The following is a 22931-nucleotide window of genomic DNA, read 5'->3' as shown; positions in this document are numbered from 1 at the left end:
CTACAGAAATTACCCCAAAAGCATTGCAATGACTCATTTGGGAAGCTACAATGGAACCCAAGACAACGTCTAAACAACTGCTGACTACCCTCGCCTCATTTAAGGGCTGTGTTCGTGACTCAACAACAGAGGAAAACACTGGGCCAAAATGAATTAATTCATTACTGTATTTTACTAGAAAAAGAACGTCAAGTGACAGTCAAACATGGTACTAGTAGTGTGATGGTCTGAGGTCGGTTTGCTACATCAGGAACTGGATGACCATGAATTGTGCTCTTCACCAGAAAATCCTGAGGAAGAATGTTTGCCCATCAGTTTGTTGTTTTCAAGCTGAAGAGCATTTGGGTTCTTCGTCGCGACAACATTCAAAAATACATCAGCTTCTGAATGCCTTTAAAAAACAAACCGATGCTTCTTGGGTAGTCAATTCAAAGTCAAGGCTTGAATCTAATTGCAATGCTGTAACATTCATCCTCCTTTTTTGTTGGGTGGAGAGCTGCATGGTCCTTCTTGTCTGGGGCCCCCACAGAGTTATAAACACCCTGCTCAAGAGTGCTGCGAGGAAATCCCTCACAGCAGTGCTTCTGTATGGAAATAACGTACAGACATTGTGACATTCCTATGGCCCCCATTTGCAAACAACAACAACAACATGTGGACTTTTGGGCAGAATTTGGGAGCCTCAAACTCTTAAAGTCAGAATTGTACGAGGTAGATGTGGAAATGACTACCACGGTAGTGTGCTTAATTCAGACACTCAAAAATAAAAGTAACAATAATAACCATAGGCCGAGAATTCCAGAGTCAACTGCTGTGGCACTCATGACCAGATTTGGATTTGTGCATGAAGAAAACGATAAGACATCAATGCAGCGGTGTGCGTCATTGGGCCGTCAATGCGCGTGTCCTTCTTTTGCGCATGCGCTGTGGCGCTGTTGGGAAGGTGCCTCTGGAGGAGTGGAAGGAAAGGGGATGCGCTTGGAGCGCGAGCCGCTATGTGTCTGCCGTGGACTGCACACCAATCTGGCCAGCTGTTATTTCCCCGGTGGTCCGCTTGTCGGCTCGTCTTTTACGCGGCGCAACGTGATGCTTGCCGTACTTGGCCGATGCTTGCGGAGCCGCGTCTTTCCCACGGTGGGAATAATGTCGCCCATAGCGGCGGTGTAAATCTGAAAACTGGGTTCAGCTTCTTCTCTTCGGATTAAATCTGCATATTGGTGTCGGTCACATTGGTGAGTAAAGCTGTTTGAATCCGCGGGGGGAAAAAATCACTGGAGACGTATTCGGCAATCTGACCTGTCGCCTTGCGTGTTTTGATTTAAAGAGTCAAATATTTTATTTGGCAGCTATTTCACACGCTGTTATTATGTCAATCACAAATTTACAAATCACTGGCATTGATTTGCATTGGCTCTGACAGTCGATTTGCATTGGCTTTGAGAGTCAAACATGAACTCTGTGCATGGATAATGTTTGAATCACTGCACGCAAACAAATCGCACCTCTTGTTGCACGTGAGCTGCAAACATTATGGATTTGGATTTTGCTGGGTGCAGATGACTGACTTCAATGTAGCTGTTGTGTCCTGATAAATTGAACACGTCATTGAATATCTCCTCTTGGGGGAATTGTGTAAGTATAAGTTTAGATGACGTATTTAGTTTATTTCCATTCAGGGTGGTGCCCTAATACAGTATCCCAGAAAGTTAGAAAAGTGCACTTGTCTTTAAAATTGACTGCAAATTTAATTGGGTAGCACAAATACAGTAGTGCATTTTTATCTCAACTAGAAAAATTAAAAAAACACCAGAAATAAAATTTTGTTGATCAATTATGACTCGATAAAAATGTTTCCTCTGAGACAGACAATTTATGATTGTCGTCTATTGAGTAAATAATGTGTGAACCAACTTGTAGTCTTGTAAGTAAGGATATCTTTATGATCATAGTCAAAGTCAAAGTCAGCTTTATTGTCAATTTCTCCACATACCAAAGACACACAAAGAAACCGAAATTTTGTTCCCCCCTATCCCACGGTGACAAGACATGGCTCACAACAGACAAATAAGTAAACAAGTACAACAAAAGCGTGCTGAATAAATAATGAATAAATAACACAACAATAAATAAATAAATAAGAGGAGCAGAAAAAAAAGGAGCAAGTGCGCGTACAGCAGACATTCCCGAAAATAGCGCAACAGTGCCGCACGCTACGCAGAAGGGGGTCGCGAGTTCAGGGCCCTAACAGCCTGGAGAAAGAAGCTGTTGGCGAGTCTGGTGGTGCGGGAGCGCAGGCTCCTGTACCTCTTCCCAGAGGGCAGAAGGTCAAACAAAGAGTGAGCCGGGTGACTCACATCTCTGGCAATCAAGGTTGCCTTGCGGGCGAGATGGGAGGTGTAAATGTCCTTCAGGGAGGGGAGCGAAGCACCAATAATCTTACCAGCCGTATTCACTATGCTCTGCAGGGCCTTCAAGTTCTGTTCAGTGCAGTTACCACCCCAGACAGCGATGCAACTGGTGAGGACGCTCTCAATGGTGCCACGGTAGAATGTAGACAGGACTGCCTGAGGAGCACATGCACGCCTGAGCTTCCGCAGGAAGTACAGGCGGCGCTGAGCTTTCTTTGCCAGTGACGAGGTGTTTGCGGACCAGGAGAGGTCCTCACTGATGTGCACCTCCAGGAACTTGGTGCAGCTCACCCTCTCCACCACAGCACCGTCGATGATCAGCGGCAGGTGTGGTGTGTGACCCTTCCGGAAGTCAACAACGATTTCCTTGGTCTTATTGACGTTCAGCAGGAGGTTGTTGTCCCTGCACCACGTGGTCAGAAGGTCAACACTGATGCATTCACATGACCCAAACTCTGAACATTTGATCATTTTATCTACATTTTATGAGCTTGAATATACTCAATTTTTCATATAGTCTGGGTGGAGAACAACAGGAAAGTTGCAAAATCCATCCCAAATGAAGAAATTATTGTGTTACTGACCGCGCTGTATTAGATTAAATATAGTTCTATTCCCTCCGTTTTGGGCACTGTAACACACAATGAAGAAAAGAGGGATGTCTGTTCTAAAATGGCCTGCAGAGACTCACTTCGTTCACATGGTTATAACTCCCATGAGAAAATGCATTTAGGAAGCAAAAGGATTTGATTAAAGGCTTTTTTGAGACTGTGTCCTCACACTAAGTGTAGTTAAACTGCTACATCCCGATTTAGCTCGTCTGACTGGATTAAAAAAAGGATTATGTGTTTGTGTTCAAGGTCATTCTCTATTGTGATTTTTTTTTTTTTCCCCCCCGGGCGAAAATTCAAGCAACGTCCGAAATGGGTATGTCATTTGTACGTCATCCATGGCTCACAGAGCTTGTTAAGCATGCAAAGGTATTCATGTCCTTCACATATGGGTTCTTGTTCCTTTGAAAACTTTAATGTCAAACACGAGTCATTCTGATTCATGGAATTAATCAGTTGTGCATTCAAGCAGTGTTTCGTAATGCTTCAATATTGTGAAAAAAATCAACCCATTGTCTCTGCTCTCAAATGCTGTGGGCATGTCTTCAAATGTGCTGAAACCACGCTCAAACAAAGGAAATAGAGCTGCTGCGTGTCTTGTAGAGGTTTCCTCCGGCCACTAAAGGGACTGCGCTATTGTTTATTGTCATCTTGTTACATCACCCTTTTCAGTATTTTTGTTCTGGGTCTGCTTTATGTGCAGCTCGTATGGCATTGCCAACTTTGCCCCTTTAAGTGGTCCCATTTTATTTATTATTAGTTGTGTGTTGCTAGTGTTCCCTGCACATTAAGTTTATTATGGTCGTAGCTGAGACTTAGTATGTTTGCAGAGCTCTTTAATCTCTGTCAATAAACGTTATATTAATAAAAGGTACAAGTCCCCAAAGAAACATCTCTTTCCTGACAATCCTCTTTATGTATATTCTCTAACAAATGATGATTAAACATTAAAACACCTGCGGCTTATAGTCCGGTACGACTTACATATGAACAAAACAAGATTTTCCCCTCATTTTAGCTGGTGCGGTTTATAATCAGGTGCGGTTTAAAGTCCAGAAATTACGGTAATTCTCAAGTCTTTTCAAATTTGCAGCAATCACCTTCAAACTCGTATCATCTGAGTATCAGAATCTATAGGGACAATGTAAATACAAAAATGCAAAGTGCAGTCATTGCGCGCACAAAATACGATAAAGCCAAGGTGCAAAGTGCACATGTTTGAAGTACAGTTGTCTGAGTGGTGCTGCAGTTTTCTCAGAATACCTTCTTAACAGGGAATCTGGTTGGAAGGAAGTTTACCCACCCGTTCAAAGAAAAAAAAGGCTAAAACTTTTGTTCCCATGAAATCCTTAAGGCAGAGTCACTTGGTGGGAAGTTCCTGAATCATTCTTAATCATTCCAGTGTGTGACTATCATCATTGAAAGGGAAGTGCTTTGATGGGAAGGGTAGATCTGATGCCACTGGGTCCCACTAGCCTCACCTCATGCTCAGTAATGTTGAAGTTCTTTGAAAACGGATCCGTGTAGCTGATTGATTGATTGAACATTTATTGATCCCCGGGGGTGGGGAAATTCAGGCCCCAGCAGTATTCATACCACCGAGCGGGTATACAAAAGACACACAGATGGCATGAGCGCAACTCAATAGGCTCTCATGAGGCTGCCACACAACGGTGCCGCAAAGAAAGCTAGTAAGTGCAGATGGTCTCCATGGGGCTAGCACGGCGAAGGTCGTTGGTTCTGACGAGCACGAGGGAGCGGAGTCCCACAGGGGTCGCGGCTGCGAGGCCAAGGCGAGGGACCCGGTCAGCACCGGCCGGATAAGTCAAAGTCAAAGTCAAAGTCAGCTTTATTGTCAATTTCTCCACATGCCAAAGACACACAAAGAAACCGAAATTTCGTTCCCCCCTATTGATCAATTATGACTCGATAAAAATGTTTCCTCTGAGACAGACAATTTATGATTGTCGTCTATTGAGTAAATAATGTGTGAACCAACTTGTAGTCTTGTAAGTAAGGATATCTTTATGATCATAGTCAAAGTCAAAGTCAGCTTTATTGTCAATTTCTCCACATACCAAAGACACACAAAGAAACCGAAATTTTGTTCCCCCCTATTCCACGGTGACAAGACATGGCCCACAACAGACAAACAAGTAAACAAGTATAACAAAAGCGTGCTGAATAAATAATGAATAAATAACAATAAATAAATAAATAAATAAATAAAAGGAGCAAAAAAAAATAAAAAGAAAAAAGAAAAAAAAAGAAAAAAAAAGAAAAAAGGATAAGCAGGAAGCCGCTAAAAAAAGAAATTCTTTGAATGCCAATTTCCACTCACTACGTATAGTATACCACAACCTCTAAGACCTACTTTACTCCAGTACTTTCCGACTAACTGTTCTTTGTTTTTACTGTACTAGAGCAAGAGCACGAGAAGCCGATCAGTTGTTTACCCAGAGTGGACAGTCACTGGAAATGACTGAGAGAAAAGGTAAACCAATTGCTGGTCAGTTAATGTCGTCACCGGTGAGCAAATTTGACTCCATTAGTATGAATAATATTGATTAAAATAAGAAGGCATTTACACTCTTTTGAATGACTTTCCACACTCTTTTGCATTAAAGATAATAATATTTACAATTGAGCCAAGAATGCCTTTGTGTTTCTTTGAAAGATTTTATCACAAAATTATTTAGAGGATCATTTTTGAGTTCAGACAATATTGGACCTGAGAGACAGCCTGTTCTTTTTTTCTTTACCTCTCTATATTAATTTGTCCTAAAAGTTTGATGGGGTACTTAAGTTCAAATTCTTTGACTCCAATCTCATCCAAGCGTCTTTTCTATAGATGTAGCACTATATAAAAAAGATAGGTTCCTCCCTCAAACTGGTCCCATATTGTTGCATAGTTGAGCTTCAGGAAGGGCTTACAATAGGTGTTTAATGTGATTGTCTTTCATGTCAGCTGAATCTGAAGTCAATCTTGGTGTGATAACACAGGTCCTTTTGTTCACGAAAACAGTCTTCAGAAAGAGACGCACACATCCTAATACAGTGGTTCTTAACCTGGGTTCGATCGAACCCTAGGGGTTCGGTGAGTCGGTTTCAGGGGTTCGACAGAGCCCCCACTGAGGAAGTCCGAACAAACCTGTTTTATGGTGTAGCTTCTGATTTGCCAGTATGTAATTTGTTGCGAGTTCATGCATTGTGTTGGTTTTGTTCTTTGAACAAGGTGATGTTCATGCACAGCTCATTTTGTGCATTAGTAAAAAACATCTATGTCTTAAATTAAGAAAAAAAAAAATCACTAACGAGGGGTTCCGTGAAGGCGCATATGAAACTAGTAGGGTTTAGTACCTCCAACAAGGTTAAGAACCACTGTCCTAATATGTGACTGAACAGTAAGATAACACCTGCTGCTGCACATTTAGGGAACTACTATATGCTGACAAGTCAGGTGTCAAAGGGCAAGTCATATAGTTCGCATTAAATCCACAGTCTCTGGTGGCGTAAAATGTGCATGTTCTTCTTTCCTATCCTCAGTTCCCCTCCAACTTTGGCTCTTCTTGATTTACTAGCAGTGTTATGTTGCTGCAATCTTGTTGTTGATTGGCTGTGTAGGACGAGTCCTGAGTGGTTCGTTGTATTACCGTCATTCTGTTGTACAGGCCTGGTGTTTTACAGTACATAAACTCGGGTTACTCTGTGACAAGTTATCAGTGCGTCAAGCTGTCTTTCGGGTAGAATGTCTTTTTTTTTTCTGCGTCCAGCCCCGCTTTCAGTTCATAATTGATAAAGTCTTCTACTTTTCAACTTTCATGTCATGTCTGCTTCTGGGTCCATTTTCTGCTCCATACATGACTCGTTACTTGTTTTGGTTTAGGAAGATGTATTTTCATATATGAAGACTTTTGCTTTTCAATTTCTGTTATGCCGGCTTCTGGGTTCAAAAACTGCTCCTCACGTGACAGTACTGCAAAGGGAGGTGCTGACATAGAATTGTTTCTTGGTGCACTCAACCACATCGTGCAATGAGCAGATATGACAGGGCAAAGGGGAAAGTGAAGATGTCCCTGACAAGTAAGGTCTTTTCCTCTATGTGTGTGTCTGTGGCTTGAACATGGACTTGATGTAATACTGTGTGGTGTAACATGAAATCGTAGATTTTTACTTTTCATTACTTTATCGAACAATGTGCAGATAATGGCAGCAATCCGTACCCCACATATGTAACAGTCACTGTGTATCAGAGATATTGCAAGAAGACATTTGGGACAATTGTCTGCTTTGTGGGAATAGTTTTAGGGAAGGTATGTTTTTTTTCCAAATTGAGGTTTATAGAGTCTCGGGTGGAGGAGTTCAATGTGGATGAACTTCTCTTACAAAGCCCATCAAACACCTTTGGGATGAGTCAGAAAAGGTTTCAAATTCTTTGACTTCTGGAGGAATGGACAAAATACCCCATTGAACCCACTTGGTATGGCCTCAAAAGGGCTGGACATGAGGTGTCAGAAAAGTGCCAGGACACTCTACACCACACAACATAAAACATATATTTCAAGCAAGTATTTCCCTTATCTTTGTTATGTGTGAATTAAAATAAAACCATTGCTTATAAATAAAACGATGATCAAGGTTTTTGCCTTTTTTCACACACCAATAGCTGATTCATAATTATTTTTGTTAGCGATGGACAGATTAATTGATTATTGGAATAAGTGTTAGGGTAGCGCTAGAAATAGAAACCAGTATTGGAACTTTTCTGACACCTCGTATTTTCCTGTGGGTGTATTGGCTATTTGTCCTAATATTTTGCTCACACTGGACTCAAAGTAAGGTGTGTGTGTCGTTCCCCCCCCCCTAATAACGATCGTTTGAAGTGGAAACGTTTTGCAGTGGTGGGGTAATCTTTGCACTGTTTCATCTTTACTGATCTTCTCGCGTGTCACTTCAGTTTGGCTGTCAGCATGTGGTGGCAAGGCAGGATGTTTGGCAGCGTTGGCACCTCACACATCACTTCCTGAAACTCTAACGTTCATGCCTCTGTAGTTTTTGCCACAAGGGTGAAGGGTAAAGTGAATATCACGTAGATGTCTTGGGCTGGGATAAAAGATGCTGCACTAACAATATTAGTGCAACAAAATTTATGATTGAGATTCAATATACATTATTTACAAATATCCACTGCTAACTGTATAACATATAGCATTTTAAGACACCAAGTCTCTGGCTAAAGAATGAAATATGTAGCCTTCAAAATACATTATTGTGATTGCTTGAGCTTTTTTTTTTTTTACTGTCGTGCTTGCTTTGTTAGCTGAGTGCAAAAGAGACTGCCCAGCTGACTCGAGATAACAACTATCACATGCAACTCCTGTGGTCTGCAGCATCTTTTTGGCAGTGATGAAAATGAGAATTGCAGTACAGTCCAACCATCAAAGTCATACTGGTGGTTCTAACTTTAACTTCTATTTTCCCTTGATTTAAAGTAAATATTTATGTTTCAAGCTTGCAGTATTACCACCGTAAAACTGTATAGGCAGTTTTTATATTTTCGGTACTCCCTACCGTCATGCAAGTGTCTAAGAAAAATAAAACCACTCACCTCTTGAAGCTCTATACTGTGCTAGTGGTGAGAATTAATAAATGTTGTCTTGTGTATAATAACTGTATTTCTATTCGGATACGCTTGTTAAAATTCACATGTAATTAATTATATTGCTCATACTAAAGAGATTGATGTCATTAGTTTTTATATAACTACCATTATACTTTTTATATTCGTTTTATTGCAATTAATTGTATTGCTCATACTAAAGAGTCATTAGTTTTTATATGACTACCATTATACTTTTTATATTTGTTTTATTGCAATCAATCCATTCACCCATTTTCTGCGATGCTTGTTCTCATTAGGGTCGCAGGTAAACTTGAGTCTGAAACAAACTTAAATATATTCATTGTATTAAAAAAAAAAAAACTTTGGAGGAATTACAAAAAAGTGGGTTGACTTTATTTAAGGTTTCAATTTGATCAAATAACTTGATGTTTTGCTGAGTGTGCAATTGTGCTTATAATATATATTATATTGCGAATATTGATGTAATTCTTTTTTTTTCTTGACTCCAGCATGGTGCCTTAGGCTTCTACCAGTTCTCCTCCTCTTCTTCATGACCTTTCTCACATACTACTACTGTTCCTATGCCATACATCAGAGGTAAAGACACCTACACACATGAGCACGTGCACGCACACACAACACGCGCGCGCACACACACACACAAACACACACACACACACACACCATTTCGTTTGCCATTGCTCTGGTATTAAGGTCACATACCTCCACTAATGCCCACTCTGCTTTAAAACTTAAAAGTAAGGACTGCAAAGTGCTGAGTCCCCAAGAGTAAAGTAGTCCAAGCCATCCTAGCTGCTGGTCAATCAGACCCTCATACAAACCTACTTTTGCACATTTTGAGGCTTCTGGACTCAGTTTTTGTCTGAAGCACAAGTTTTTTTTCCTTTTTTTTTCGTATTCAGCAGCAGTTTTCCGTTTCATGCCAGTGGTGGTGATTGTCTGTGCGTCTGTCTTTTCACAGCTTTACCGGCACCAGCAAGTCTGTCAACATTAGCAAGTCTCTGTGTGGTGGCTGGCTGATGCAGAAAAAGTGGCAGAGCCTCAACTTTAAGTGCGTCACGGCATGTCTGCTTTGTTTTTACGGGGTCTATATCTTATGTCTATAACTTATTATAGAGACAACTCTATTATTTGAACATAAAGGTTCCTGCTTCCTTGGCTGTATTGGATAACATTGTTCCACCCATCATATTCAGCTTCAACTTCTTAATATGTTACCTTTGACTGACTTGACAAATGCCATATCTCAACTTTGTGATACGAGCGCTCAGTAAGCTGGGCAATTAAGCTCAGTTCAGCTCAGCTAACAAAGAGCAGCAGTTTGGCAAATAGTGAACATTTCATCAACAAAGAGGTTTCAAACTGTTTAATGACACTCCCAGTTGACGTTTACTGTCAAACTAAGAAAACTCACTCCTAGTTTTTAAAACAGCCAAATTAAATTGCCTTAGGAACAAGAACACTAACATCCATCATATAATGGAAAATACCATTGACATGCTAACTGCATTGACGGTTGCTTTAAGCAACCGATATCTAAATGGCAAAATAGACAGACAATTCTTTTACATATTACATTATTTTATAATCATGACTCCAAAGCATATATTCTTTATCCTTTACAAAAATTAATCATTTTATAGAAACTTAGTGAGTATTAATCATAGAAATCTATTCTTTAGGATTGCGTTATACAGTTCTGCCTGCTAGTGGCCAAGGTGGGCACACCAGGAGGAGCAACACACTGAATAAAATTGCAGCATTAAATCATAATGCACAAGAAACGGTTTAAGGCTTTTAATTCCAGAATAATTATGCTAATATACTATGTTTAGAATAGTACAATATTAAAAAGCGCTCTCTTATCAAATTTTCCATACAATATGCATTTTTAGGGGGCGGGGTGGGGTGGAACAGATTAAAGGTATTTCCATTTATTTTAAGGGGGAAAGATTTGAAATAGGAGTGTTTTGAGTGTGGTCACGGAATGAATTAAATTTGTATCTCAAAGCACCACTACGCATGAATTCTTTGCGATACTTCTCTTTTGTTGGATGTCATTATACTGAACAGATGTAGCTCCTGAAGTGAAGCGTCTGCAGAGTGTTTATTACTGATCCCTTTCCAAATATTGTTATAGTTTCCATCTGTGGTCTATCACAAAATTTATCAAGACCAGTTTATTTATTTCCCCTCAGCTCTTAATTCCCCACTTCTACATGTTGACCTTTTTAAACCCTAATCTGTATGAGGAAAAACATTGAATACAAAAAGTTCACTTTTTTTTTTATGTTTGCGATTCACATCAGCCATTACAGTCCCTGGGCGGTCTTCCAGGTAATTGCAGTGATCTTTTGTATAATTAAACCCCTCCCCTAAAGTATATCTTCATGTCCTATGGCGAGCTCGCTGATATATGATGCTAGTAACTGTTTATCAAGATCGTAGGTCATAAACAGTTTGAATCCAAAGCCGACGAACACAAAAACATTTGATGCATTTGTCTTGCCTCAAAAGCTCTGGGAACGTTGTTTTCTTTTCCCTTTCCTCTGCCAAAGCGTGCCAACAGAGTATTTTAATGAGGGTCATAGCAATTCAAATTGTCTGTCTGCTCTGCTGATAATGAGTGTGTTTCACCTTTTTAATCTATACCCATAGCACATTGGCAAGTTAATGAATTACCCAAGCCAAGCACAAGGAGTTCTCTACATCACTTGGATGTGTTTACTGGCTGTATAGTTTACATTGTCTATTGTGTGCTTTTTCGTCACTGAACAACCACAAAAATGACTTTGCTGCCATTTCTTTTTTTTTAAATCTGTAATTAGATTCATGTGGTGTTGTGTAATAATTGATGTTTCTCCAACAGCATTAGCAGGCAGACGCAGCTCTTTCTAAAACTAGGAGATTTCTTCTGGCGAGAACATCTGTCAACGTTGGCGCTACCTTATGGCATCAAGGGCAGTGGTATGTACAGTATAAGTAGATATTGTGTGCTGTTTTCTTCCTTTTTGTTTTTTGAAATGTAACATTCGTTTTACACTGAATCTCTGTATTTTTGTTTCTTTGATGACTCAAACTGATAAAGAACATTTGTCCTGTTTATAAATTCCAGGGGCCATACAAATGAAAAGATATGATGCAACATCAGATTTCTTTTTTTTTTTTACATCAAATACTGCACTTTGATTTGTTTTTAGAATTACATACCACAAAGGATTATACGCTCCCGCTGGACCGTATATGGCCCACGTGCCATAGTTTCTCCACCCCTCCTTTAATCCTCCTGATGCAGCCTGCTTCTTGATTTATTCGTTTTCTTACAATCTTATGTTTTAAACTGCTCCCTTTTGCCTTTTCCTCCCAGAACTGCAGCTCCTGAAAATTCTCGCAGCAACAGCAAATGATCAGATGCCGGCCAACATAGACAAGTAAATGTGACACGGCTAAGTGCCTTGGTTTTAGTTTTGTATTAGATTTCATCCAGAAAGATGAACAATGTCTCTTGCCTTTCTTTTCTTCCAGCCTTGAATGCAGAACCTGTGTTGTCATAGGCAACAGTTTTGCCATTAAAAACACATCCCTCGGAGGCATCATTAACAAACATGATGTGGTCATCCGGTAAGAAAAAATGACTTGTATTTATTGTGGTGATATGCTTTACATTGGAAAGCTACGTACGTTAAAGATACATATGTAGGGGGTGCTCAGGCCGTGTAAGGCGCCCTATTCAAGAGCATCACCCAAAGTTGGGATGTTTAAAAAGAAAAAAACTCCTATTAAATAAATCCAGAAATAGCAAATGGATTTTTGTATAAAAATATTTTGTAATGTTCAGCATAAAGACTTCAATTTTATGTTTTTATTTAATCTCTACTATCAGAAAACCTTGGGAAAATTTAAAGTGAGGTTTGTCTAAGGGAGAAAAGATAAGGTTTTGTCATGCCAGGCACGAAAGCACAAATCTGACTTTACAGCTTGGAGCAGACACATGCATGCACACACTGAGTTGCTCTAAGCCTCTTTCAAACAGCCAAGCTGTTGGCCTGGTTACAATGCATTTTTCTCCCCAACATCAACGTGTCCGGGGTCTCCTCCCTAACCTCTCCCTCCGAAGCTAATCAGTCCTGGGACATGTAGGTTATTGATGGTCTGAATTCAATGCATGCCTAGGAGCAAACGTCATTGGACTTGTGTCATTGAAACACAACTTGAACTTTTATTAAGCCTACTGAGGCTTGTGCGCAACCAAAAATAGTCAAGGGGTTTCATAATACTATTGGAATTTTTATCTTACTGAAGAACAAAGCGAACACTTATCTAACGATGGTCAGCCTGATACTATTAGTTAGACACAGAAAGAAGCAGGATTGGGCAGTTTGGAATTCGAGAATCTTCTATATGACGGCGTCAAATATAATTTCACTCTTTCCGTCAACTTTTCTGGGTCGTCTATTAGAGAGGAGGTTCTAATCGTAGCAATCTGACAAGAGTTCCCAAAAATGAGTTTGTCATAATGTTAACTTTTGTGAGAGTGGCCACCTTATTATCATTTAGAAAATTTCACAAGGATGGCGACAATTTTCCACATTTCTACTAATATGTTTTTAGATGGAAATAAGTAGTGTGGGGAAACGTACATATACTGCATTTAATAATCCATGTATTGACTGTAGTTTAAATTCACAGCCATTATTTTCTAATGTATTTAATTGTGTTCCTTGAATGTATCCACATTAGAAGGTGAAAATTGATGAAGTTACCCAATTGCATGACTTTGGATTTTTTCATTTTCAATGCACATAATGACAGAAAAAAATATTGGAGTTATGTCACGCAAATCTTATTGAGTAAATTCCATGGCTGTCCACCATTTGAGTGAATATAGTCAATATGAAAGAAATTGGAGGAATGTCCTGCTGACAGTACAAATAGCGTTGACCACAGAACTTTTCTTGGTGACGGGAAGTATGGGCGGGAAATCAGCATGAACATTTGTGGGATTCTGAAAATGAGAACTTATTATACGTGCAAATCTTCTCTTACAGATTGAACGACTCTCCGGTGAGGGGCTATGAGGACGACGTCGGTAACAAGACCACCATGAGGTTCTTCTACCCTGAGTCTGCCAACTATAATCCAGGCTTGAACAATGAGCCTGGCACATTAATGGTCTTGGTGCCATTTAAACAACAAGATCTACGGTGGCTCAAAGAAATACTCTACAACGAAAAGAGGGTACGATGTGTGAAAAAGCTCGAGCACTCACGGTTATGCAATTGCATGCGCACATGCACACACACACACTGCTTTCTCCAACCCTTGCCAGCCATCCATGTCAGGAACAAGTACTGATACGCTATTGACAAAGTGCTTTTTCCGTCACGGGCCTCTGTCATTGTAGTTGCAGCCTGCTTGTCCTAACAGTTGCTGGGCCATTAGCTGCTAATTATGCACATGGCCATGCCTCAAGTCATGAGGGAGTTAGTGGATGGCTTGTATCTCTTGTTTTGTACTGGAAATGACTTATTTTTCTGCTTGTTTATGTCTCCATCCAGGTCAGGAAAGGCTTTTGGAAACCCCCTCCCCAAATCTGGTTGGGTGATGTCGGTCAAATCCGAGTGCTGGACCCGCACTTTTTGCACCAGACAGCAGAGAAGCTGCTACAAATTCCCCTGAAGAGTAAACAGGTGAGGCTCGACTTTTCAGTTTTGAAAATCATCAATCTGTAAGGCAGCTTGGCAAAGCGAAACGATGGTAGCAATTAACTGTGACCAATCGGCAGTCTTAGCCACAAGTTCTCCTCCTGGGAATCATTGGTGTTGTTTGTTCCCACTTACGTCTCCCACTCGAATGTTAACAAGGCTGGCTTCAGCATCCGCTGAGCGGTCAAGGGTACTTGGGTGATAAACCGTCCTCTGAGTTCAAGTGTTACTCGGTCAATAGTCATTTGTGGGGGGATCCAATTACAACAAATTATGAGAAAGATCTTCAGTTTACGATGCAAGATAAACCTCCTCATTATCAAGATTGCAGCAGTGAATGGCTGAGTAATTTGCTTGTCATAGAAATCCAAAATACGGTTTGCATTTCAACTAAAAGACACAACCTACAACACTCCCAAAAGCTGGTTGTTGTTGCTCAGTAATTTGACAGTCCAAGAAATAAAAAAAAAAATCACATCGGAAACTTTGAAGCAGTATTCATGGTGACAACAAGAAAACATGACGCAGTTTTTGTTTTTTGCAGTGAGTCATTGATCTGTTTTCACTTGAAAACTTGGACCTCTGCTCTATTTGGTTTATGAGCCTGGACTTTGAAACACTTTCCCTCCAAATGACCTCCTCAATCTCTTGGGCCGTTGTTTGTATGGTCAAGCCAAGTTTCTTTTGCTTCTGCCTTGTTATCCATTTTTGTCAAAGAATGAGACCTGGTTATCCTTTTGGAGAAAAATTGTATACATTCAGTATGTGTTTTTAGAATTAATCGTCCGATTAATCAATAATCTTTTCTTTTCTTTGAAATATCAACATTGGCCTAAAAAAAGTCATGTCAGTCAGGCCCTAGTCTGAGGATAGTGTATATGAGGCACAAGCACTGGGAAGGCAATAATCATCAGACTTGGCCCACAGGAGCTCTGCACCATCTGCACAAATTTTATAGAGCATTCCAGAAGGGGAAAATGGTGTTAAGGGGACCAGCACCAATCTGGAGGGATGCAAATTGAGACACAACTTGCGCCTGTAAGCGGTTAACCTTGGGGTGTTAGCTCTTTTTAACCTTCAAGGAATACACAAAAAGTACTCAACAAATTAGCGCAAAACTGTGGAGTGGTGCGGGGTGTGGGCCAAGAAAGGAAGGAAGGAAGGAAGGAAGGAAAGACATTAGGGGCAGATCAGAAGAAGTGGGTGTTTATGAAGCTGTACTGTTTTGCTGCAGATTGAGATTAGTCTTGTTTGAATTGTTTGACACGGGCCTTGTCCCCTTCTGGCAGCATTGTTAAACAAAAACAAAAAGTTATGTCTTAATAATTGGAAACTCTTTTCATTGCCTTGCATTGGTGCGAGCTTGCTTACAATATGGCCCCCAGTGTATGTCCAGTCTTTGTTTTCCACAACATTGGTCTTGACTAGTTTGTGGTGTAAATTACGATATAAGGTACAACATCTTTAAGCACACCTTCTTTATTCAATGGCATTTCCCCCTTACCCATCAAGGACATTTACCAGTAGTCAAATGCCCATCCCTAGCACCACCTGACCAAACAAGCTTGCACCACAAGGGAAACCACAGAGTTGAATAAAAACAGACTCAGTGGTGCTAGTATGAAATGATTTATTCCTTCCACATTTCCAGCCTTAAGGTATTAAACTGCATCCATCAGTCTTAACTGCCGTTTTTTTTCTCCTTCCCTGCCAAATAAATGACCACTTTACCAAAAATCCACATTCGTGTGTACTGTCCACCGCTGATCCCTCTTCATCATCTGCATTGCCAGCCCTTGTACAAAGCCACATGATCCTCACAGTGTGTGTTCACACCCCTCTCCCAAAACACAGGCATGTTCAGTGACAGTGTTCAGCCCACTCACCAAGGCTCCTCAGGCCTGTGTCCAAACTACACAAAGCTCTGGCATCGGCCCTATGAGACTCATACACACATAATGTCAGCTATGTCATAATAATGTGAATGAACACACAAAAAAACCCCATTACTGCTTATTGATACAGTATGTTATAGCATGTTAGTCCATGACATGAGTACAAGAAGATTATCCTTTTAGTTATGTTTAAAAACGGTCACTTCGTCATCGATTAAAATCCAACCGGTTTGCTAAAACTGCTGTCCAGATGAATTTCTTGGCTCAGCTCTTTCTTCCACAGTCTGTGTGGTTGTCTACATATAGTCCATTTTGCAAATTTTACAAGCTAAAATACGCATTCCCCTCCTAACTGGGCTTCCATGATATTCTACTTGCTTGCCAAGAACAACAACAAAAAAAGTTCATGACTGCATGGCCAACTTTTTGTTCTGATTACCTTGTTCTGATTAAGCAAACATGATATGGCTTTAGACTTATTGGAATCAATTCATTAGAGAGAGGCTAATACATTCATACATTCACAATATACACCAAACTATTAGACATGTTTGTAGACAGTAAAAACCTGTAGTTTTGGTTTTAATTAATGTCAAGCCAAAGCTGGAGGATGTCTGAAGTGGGTCATCGTGGGCTCGGATATGCATATTAGCTTTGCACAGTCTAAATGTCGAACCAGATATGATCAAAAAAGAAAAGAGAGGATTTTGTTCTCCAGCCCATGTGGAAGTAATTCTTATTTGTGAGCACAGATAATCATTAAGATGCTGTCCTTTGGGGCCTCTCATAAAAGACTACACAACAAACATGTCTGAACCCATTACTTTTGCGTTAGTTTGATCCCATAGTACCATGAAAGACCACAACTAGTATTTGTAACATGTTCTTTGCTTCGGTCGCCTTTTAAAATTTAAGGAGAGATCAATTTCAACTTTTGTCAGCTTGTTGTTCATTTGTTATCAGTATGGATTCATACAAAGGACATTCACCACAAGTTTGTTTTCCATTATAAATACAGCATTTAAAAGCATTTACAAACTAAAGGATTTCAAACATTAGAAAAGCAAAGTAAAGAAATAAAAAGTAGATCATTAAAGTTATTAAAAGAATGTGCAACACTCCTTTAGTAAATGTATTTTCTACATATATAACCAATAAATGAACATAACTGAAACCTTGCTGCAGACATTTTAGACCATTTTATTAAGCTTGAAAAAATAAAATTGTGCCTTCTATTATATTCCCGTTAATAAAATTGAATAAATGCATTTCAAATGGAAATAACCCATTTCAGGGTGAAACTGTTGCAATCATAAAATATTTCATATCTGTTCTTACTGGCTTCACTGATATCCTTCATCAAAACTTTGTAGCATTTTTTAAAAGACGTTATTTGCAATAAAACTGTTGCTAAGGCATCCTCATACTGGTATCTTTGTAGGTGCGGTTGTTGTTCACATTGAGATTAGATTGCATGTTTGCTCTCCTGACATTTATCAGCAAATAAATTACGTTTCTGTGCACTCACTCACTCACTCACTCACTCACTCACTCACTCACTCACTCACTCACTCACTCACTCACTCACTCACTCACTCACTCACTCACTCACTCACTCACTCACTCACTCACTCACTCACTCACTCACTCACTCACTCACTCACTCACTCACTCACTCACTCACTCACTCACTCACTGTACAAATAGTTTTTGTGACTAATAGTACAATTAATGTCAAGTGAAATTGGTAAAGTTAAAAAAATACTTCATCCATCCATCCATTTTCTTTACCGCTTTGTCCCCACGGCGGTCGCGGCCGTCATCGGGCAGTAGGCGGGGGACACCCTGAACCGGTTGCCAGCCAATCACAGGGCACACAGAGACGAACAACCATCCGCACTCGCACTCACACCTAAGGGCAATTTGGAGTGCTCAATCAGCCTACCAAGCATGTTTTTGGGATGTGGGAGGAAACTGGAGTGCCCAGAGAAAACCCACGCGGACACGGGGAGAACATGCAAACTCCACATAGGGAGGGCCGGAGGTGGAATCGAACCCGCACCCTCCTAACTGTGAGGCGGATGTGCTAACCATTATTATTATGGGTAATTGTGGAGAAACTGCAGAATGGACATAACCCAAAATTATGGTGTCTGCCCATAATATAAACATAAAGTTTTCCTATTCAGACTCAAGCTTTTATTGAAAACGTTTTCAAATATAGCAGTAGCTGCACCACCTTTTTTCTATTGACCTCTATTGCCATCTAGTGGCACAACGCAGTCGTACATAAACAGCATACTGAATGGGATGAGAGGTGATTTTGAACATTCCAGCACAGTACATACATTTCTATTGCATGCGCCACCGTTCAAAAGTTTGTGGTCACCCAGACAATTTCCATGAAAATTAACATAGTTGCACAAGGGTTTTCAAGGGTTTACCAATCATCCATTTGCTTTCTAACACAGTTAGCAAACACAATGGACCATTAAGACACTGGAGAGATGGTTGCTGTAAATGGGCCTTTGTACACCTATGTAGATATTGCATTAAAAAACAGACGTTTGAAGCTAGAATAGTCATTCACCACATTAACAATGTATGGGGTGTAGTCCTGATTAGTTTAATGTCATCCTCATTGAAAAAATAGTGATTTTATTTGAAAAATAACGACATTTCTACGTGACTCCAAATTTTTGAATGGGAGTGTATGTGTCAATTGAACTGTAGCTGAAGTCCAAATTTCTAAATCACGTAAAACTCTGATTTGAAATCAATCATCTCTATGCCCTTTCTTCAAATGTTATTGCATTTTCTCCAATACCACCACTTTGAATTATATCATTCAATATGATAGCCAAAGCTAAAAGACTGAATAGTCCAACAAAGGACCGCACTGATTGCCAATGAGCTGTTTTAAGGTGTTTTTAGGGGTATTACACAAAGAACCTGTCTTTTTTCTACATCTCACCCATCATTCATTGAATGCAGTCAAAGTAAGAATCCAATCGATTCTAGAATTATATTAGGTAACAGTTCATTGTGTAAGGACATAGCAAACATCTGTTAGTTTCTCAAACAATATATTAACAATTTGAATTTATTAGATAGTGTGATTGATTTCGATTTGGGTTTCAAACAAACCAATGTGCATTTCTCCCCCAGAAGCCAGTTCATCCCACGACGGGAATCCTTGCTGTCTTTGTTGCTCTCAACTACTGCGATGTGGTCCACCTAGCTGGTTTTGGGTATCCAAACTCAAGGAGCATCAAGCACCCAATTCATTACTACGGCTATGATACAATGAAATCAATGAAGGTAGATGCTGCTGGTCCTTAAAGTGATACACATAGCACCAGTTTAATCCGATTTCTGTCCCTTTTGTAGAACTCTTACCATGACCTCGGTCTTGAAGCTGAAGCCTTAAAAAGACTGGAGGACTCAGGTGCCATCCTTTATCTGCACCCACATTTATGATACGGTATGATAGGTTGCAAAATCAATCCATGCATGAGGTCATCTGATCTCAGTTGAAATTTCATAGTTATTTTCCAGATGAGGATTATTGTTACTGTATGTTATTATTGTTCAATAACATCACAAATACACAATCACAAATAATTCACACAGCACTTGGTCTCCTCTCATATTGGAAATATGAAAGGTATTAAATTTGTTTTCTTTTATTTATTATTATTTTTCTTCAAAAGCAATGCGACTGATACTAGTACCACTGGATACTTTGGTTGTACATAATGAAATAAATGTTTAAATAAAAAAAATGAACTTTTTTTAGTGGCGTTTGTGTTCAATCAAGATTACTGTTGGCCACTAGATGGCAGTCAGCCTCCTTCGGGTGCTTCCACATCAAAACCTCTATATGCATAAAAGTTGACAAACAATTAAGTAAAATATCCTGCTAAGAGTTAAAAGCATGATTATATTTGAATTTTATTTTTGATCCAATTCTTGTATTGAGATTCATTGGACTCTAATGTACCTGATGTAAAAACATTTTGAATTACAGTACTAAACTTATTAGCTCACATGTACAACATGGACATCTGGATGAGCAGAATGACATTACGCTATCAGGGCCTTGAGCAAATGCTACTCACGTGTCAAGTCATTAGTGTTGCCATGATTTACCCCTTGGCATTTAAAAACTGGTTTAGCTTATGGTGCATGATAGTTAACTTTGAATGACTGCTCAACTGAGGCTAATGTAAAAGTGGTACCACAATTTTTATTTCTGTTTGGCCGTCGTTTTTGACATTGTAGAGAAGGGGTGTCAAACTCATTTTTTTTGCAGGTCGCATTGTAGTCATAGCTTCTTTCTGAGGGCCATTATGACTGTTAACCCAAATAAATGTATGAGCACCTCATATTACTATATACAGTAAAAGCTACAAAACAAACTGACAAACAACTCGTTTTCAAATCAGACGAGTAAAAACTGGTCAAATATTTTAAACAAGATATTAAAAGTGAAGAATATTTGCAATTCTAGTCATGACACACCAATTTGATGCACAATTTGTCTTCGTGGGCCACATAAAATGATGTGGCGGGCCATATCTGGCCCCTGGGCCTTGAGTTTGACACGTGTTCTAGAGCTTCCTTGATTTACCAAGCATTTCAAACTATTACAACTTCATAAGATTCACAAAATTCAAATCATGTTGGGAATACAGTTCACATTCTGTCATTTCACTCACATGAAAAAACTTTTTAATGAGACGTTGGCCAAATTCACACATTCAGAAAATACTGGGAAGTATTCCAATATTCCCACGGTTTTACAATTTTCCTGCAATTAGAATCCCCCTCCCAAACCAAGTCCCCAAAATGTTTTACATTTTCTTTCCAAATTTAAAGAAATCCATAGACTTTCACCATAAAATTCCCAAGAGATAATTACCACACGTTATTTACATATGTTTGCCCCTTGCACATTTTTTGAATAATTCAAACCATTTTAACATTCTACATGTAATAAATTCAATTAATTCCACAGCATTTCCACTATTCAAAATCCACATGCTAAGGCTTTCTGAAATTATATTTTGTTATCTCATCAGACTGTGCAAACACGGTAACCTTCTGTAATGTGTTTCATGATCCGATGTTGACTACAATGTATATACACACACGTCTTGCCCAGCAAGGGTATTTGCAACACTATAATTAAACATCTCACTTCTAATTCGTTGCCCTGCGTCACTAAACAAATCCCATTTAAAGCTCGTCATGTCACACATGAGAGCCTTTCATTACAAGTGGACGGGCTATTGTCTCACAGTGAAAACAAGTTTTTCCCCTAATTGCCTACCCCACCTCCTCAATGCACTAATACACACCTGCTTAAGGTGTTCCATGTCACGCTTGAAGGCCAACCTTCACTTGCTGACACAACAGGGAAATTACATAACGGTGCCAATGTGCCCACGGCTTCAATGACCTGTCCAAAGCAGGTCAGACGCAGAGGAATTTGTTTGAAGTGCAAACACAGTGCTCTGACTGCATACATGCCACACGTGATGATGGCGCTTTGGTGCTTTACTTTAAATATCCGCGACAGTCAGTGCGTGCATATTTTTAGCATGGCTAGGACACGTGGACCTGCAGTGCAAATCTTTTAATTCCCATTTTTTGGGCTGACTGGCGTGAGAAAATTATTAGGAGGCTTTGAAGTATTTCATGACATGTATTACCATTATAATTACTTTTCAATTAATGAAATAAATATGATATGGCACAGTATAAATTACTACTTTAACTTCAATAAAATTTAATCAATAGAAGAAGTGGAATTTAAAAGGCAAATAAGTATATACATTCAATCAATCAATCAATAAATCAATTAACGCATCGGGAAATACGGATACAGTTTTTGTATTGAATTTGAATTTTGTGGTTATGTGTACAGTACTAATATTGTGTCTGGTGAGTGTAACAGACTAAGAATCAAACTGATCTTGTCATCTGCACATGGCATTATTGTATTATGGGTGTGTTTGTCTCGTGTGTGCGTGCGTGTCAAGAGTGGATATTAAGTGTGGGAGAATACACAAGTGGGACAGGATGCAGCCAGGCTACCCGGCGAGAGGGCATCTGGCTTGGCCCAAGGGCCAGGAGAGTTGCCATGAGTCAGATGCCCTGTGATTCGGCCCTCACCAATGGCTTCTATGTGATGGCTGAGGAAAAAAAAAACCCAATAATCCACCTTCCACTGTGTTTGGCTTTGTATTCATTACCTAACTGTCTTTTCTTCACTCTCATGGTACTCAAAATGATCTAAATCATCCCGCTTCATTTCTTGTCACTCACTCAATGTAAATGGTGTTTGTGTTCATAATTTAATGAATATGTGTGTGAGCACCACAAAACATGATTAAGCCATATCAGTTTATTTAAAGACTGACGCGCCATTGTTGGAAAACTTGTATTCAATGCTAGATTTTTGCTGGACTGTTTATTTTTGCTCTGTTGGAAACAGTAAATAAATAAAGTTACAATTACAAAGTAGAAATAAAAATAAGATTATGGGCCCTATTTTTGAGCCCAGCGCATGTCGACCACAAGGCGTGATCTAATTGTGCAAATGTTTACTTAGTTTTTTCTTTTTGTAGATGTGTGCAGTTACAAATGGATGGTTGCGCCAT

At 39.6% G+C, this 22931-nt stretch overlaps 1 protein-coding gene across 6 annotated transcripts; it reads left to right on the top strand.

Annotated features, from left to right (window-relative positions):
* Nucleotides 1-925: 925 nt before the first annotated feature.
* Nucleotides 926-20057, top strand: st3gal4 (ST3 beta-galactoside alpha-2,3-sialyltransferase 4). 6 transcript variants are annotated; one of them, XM_088381117.1, is made up of 12 exons: nucleotides 926-1232; nucleotides 1557-1632; nucleotides 5443-5513; nucleotides 9152-9239; nucleotides 9625-9714; nucleotides 11533-11630; nucleotides 12031-12094; nucleotides 12189-12284; nucleotides 13712-13901; nucleotides 14222-14353; nucleotides 19432-19584; nucleotides 19654-20057. In XM_088381117.1, exons 3-12 carry the CDS (start codon nucleotides 5498-5500, stop codon nucleotides 19741-19743), a joined length of 1017 nt encoding a protein of 338 aa, XP_088237243.1. In that variant the 5' UTR covers nucleotides 926-1232; nucleotides 1557-1632; nucleotides 5443-5497; the 3' UTR covers nucleotides 19744-20057. The 6 variants fall into 6 exon arrangements, with proteins under 6 accessions (XP_088237243.1, XP_088237242.1, XP_088237244.1 ...); XM_088381116.1 differs by lacking the exon at nucleotides 1557-1632; XM_088381118.1 differs by lacking the exons at nucleotides 1557-1632; nucleotides 5443-5513.
* Nucleotides 20058-22931: the final 2874 nt, after the last annotated feature.

Source organism: Syngnathus floridae, chromosome 7 (genome assembly GCF_059516105.1).
Source record: "Syngnathus floridae isolate MCC-2025c chromosome 7, RoL_Sflo_1.0, whole genome shotgun sequence".
NCBI lineage: Eukaryota > Metazoa > Chordata > Actinopteri > Syngnathiformes > Syngnathidae > Syngnathus > Syngnathus floridae.
Note: the sequence above shows the minus strand (reverse complement) of the source record. Positions and strands in the feature narration are given on the sequence as shown.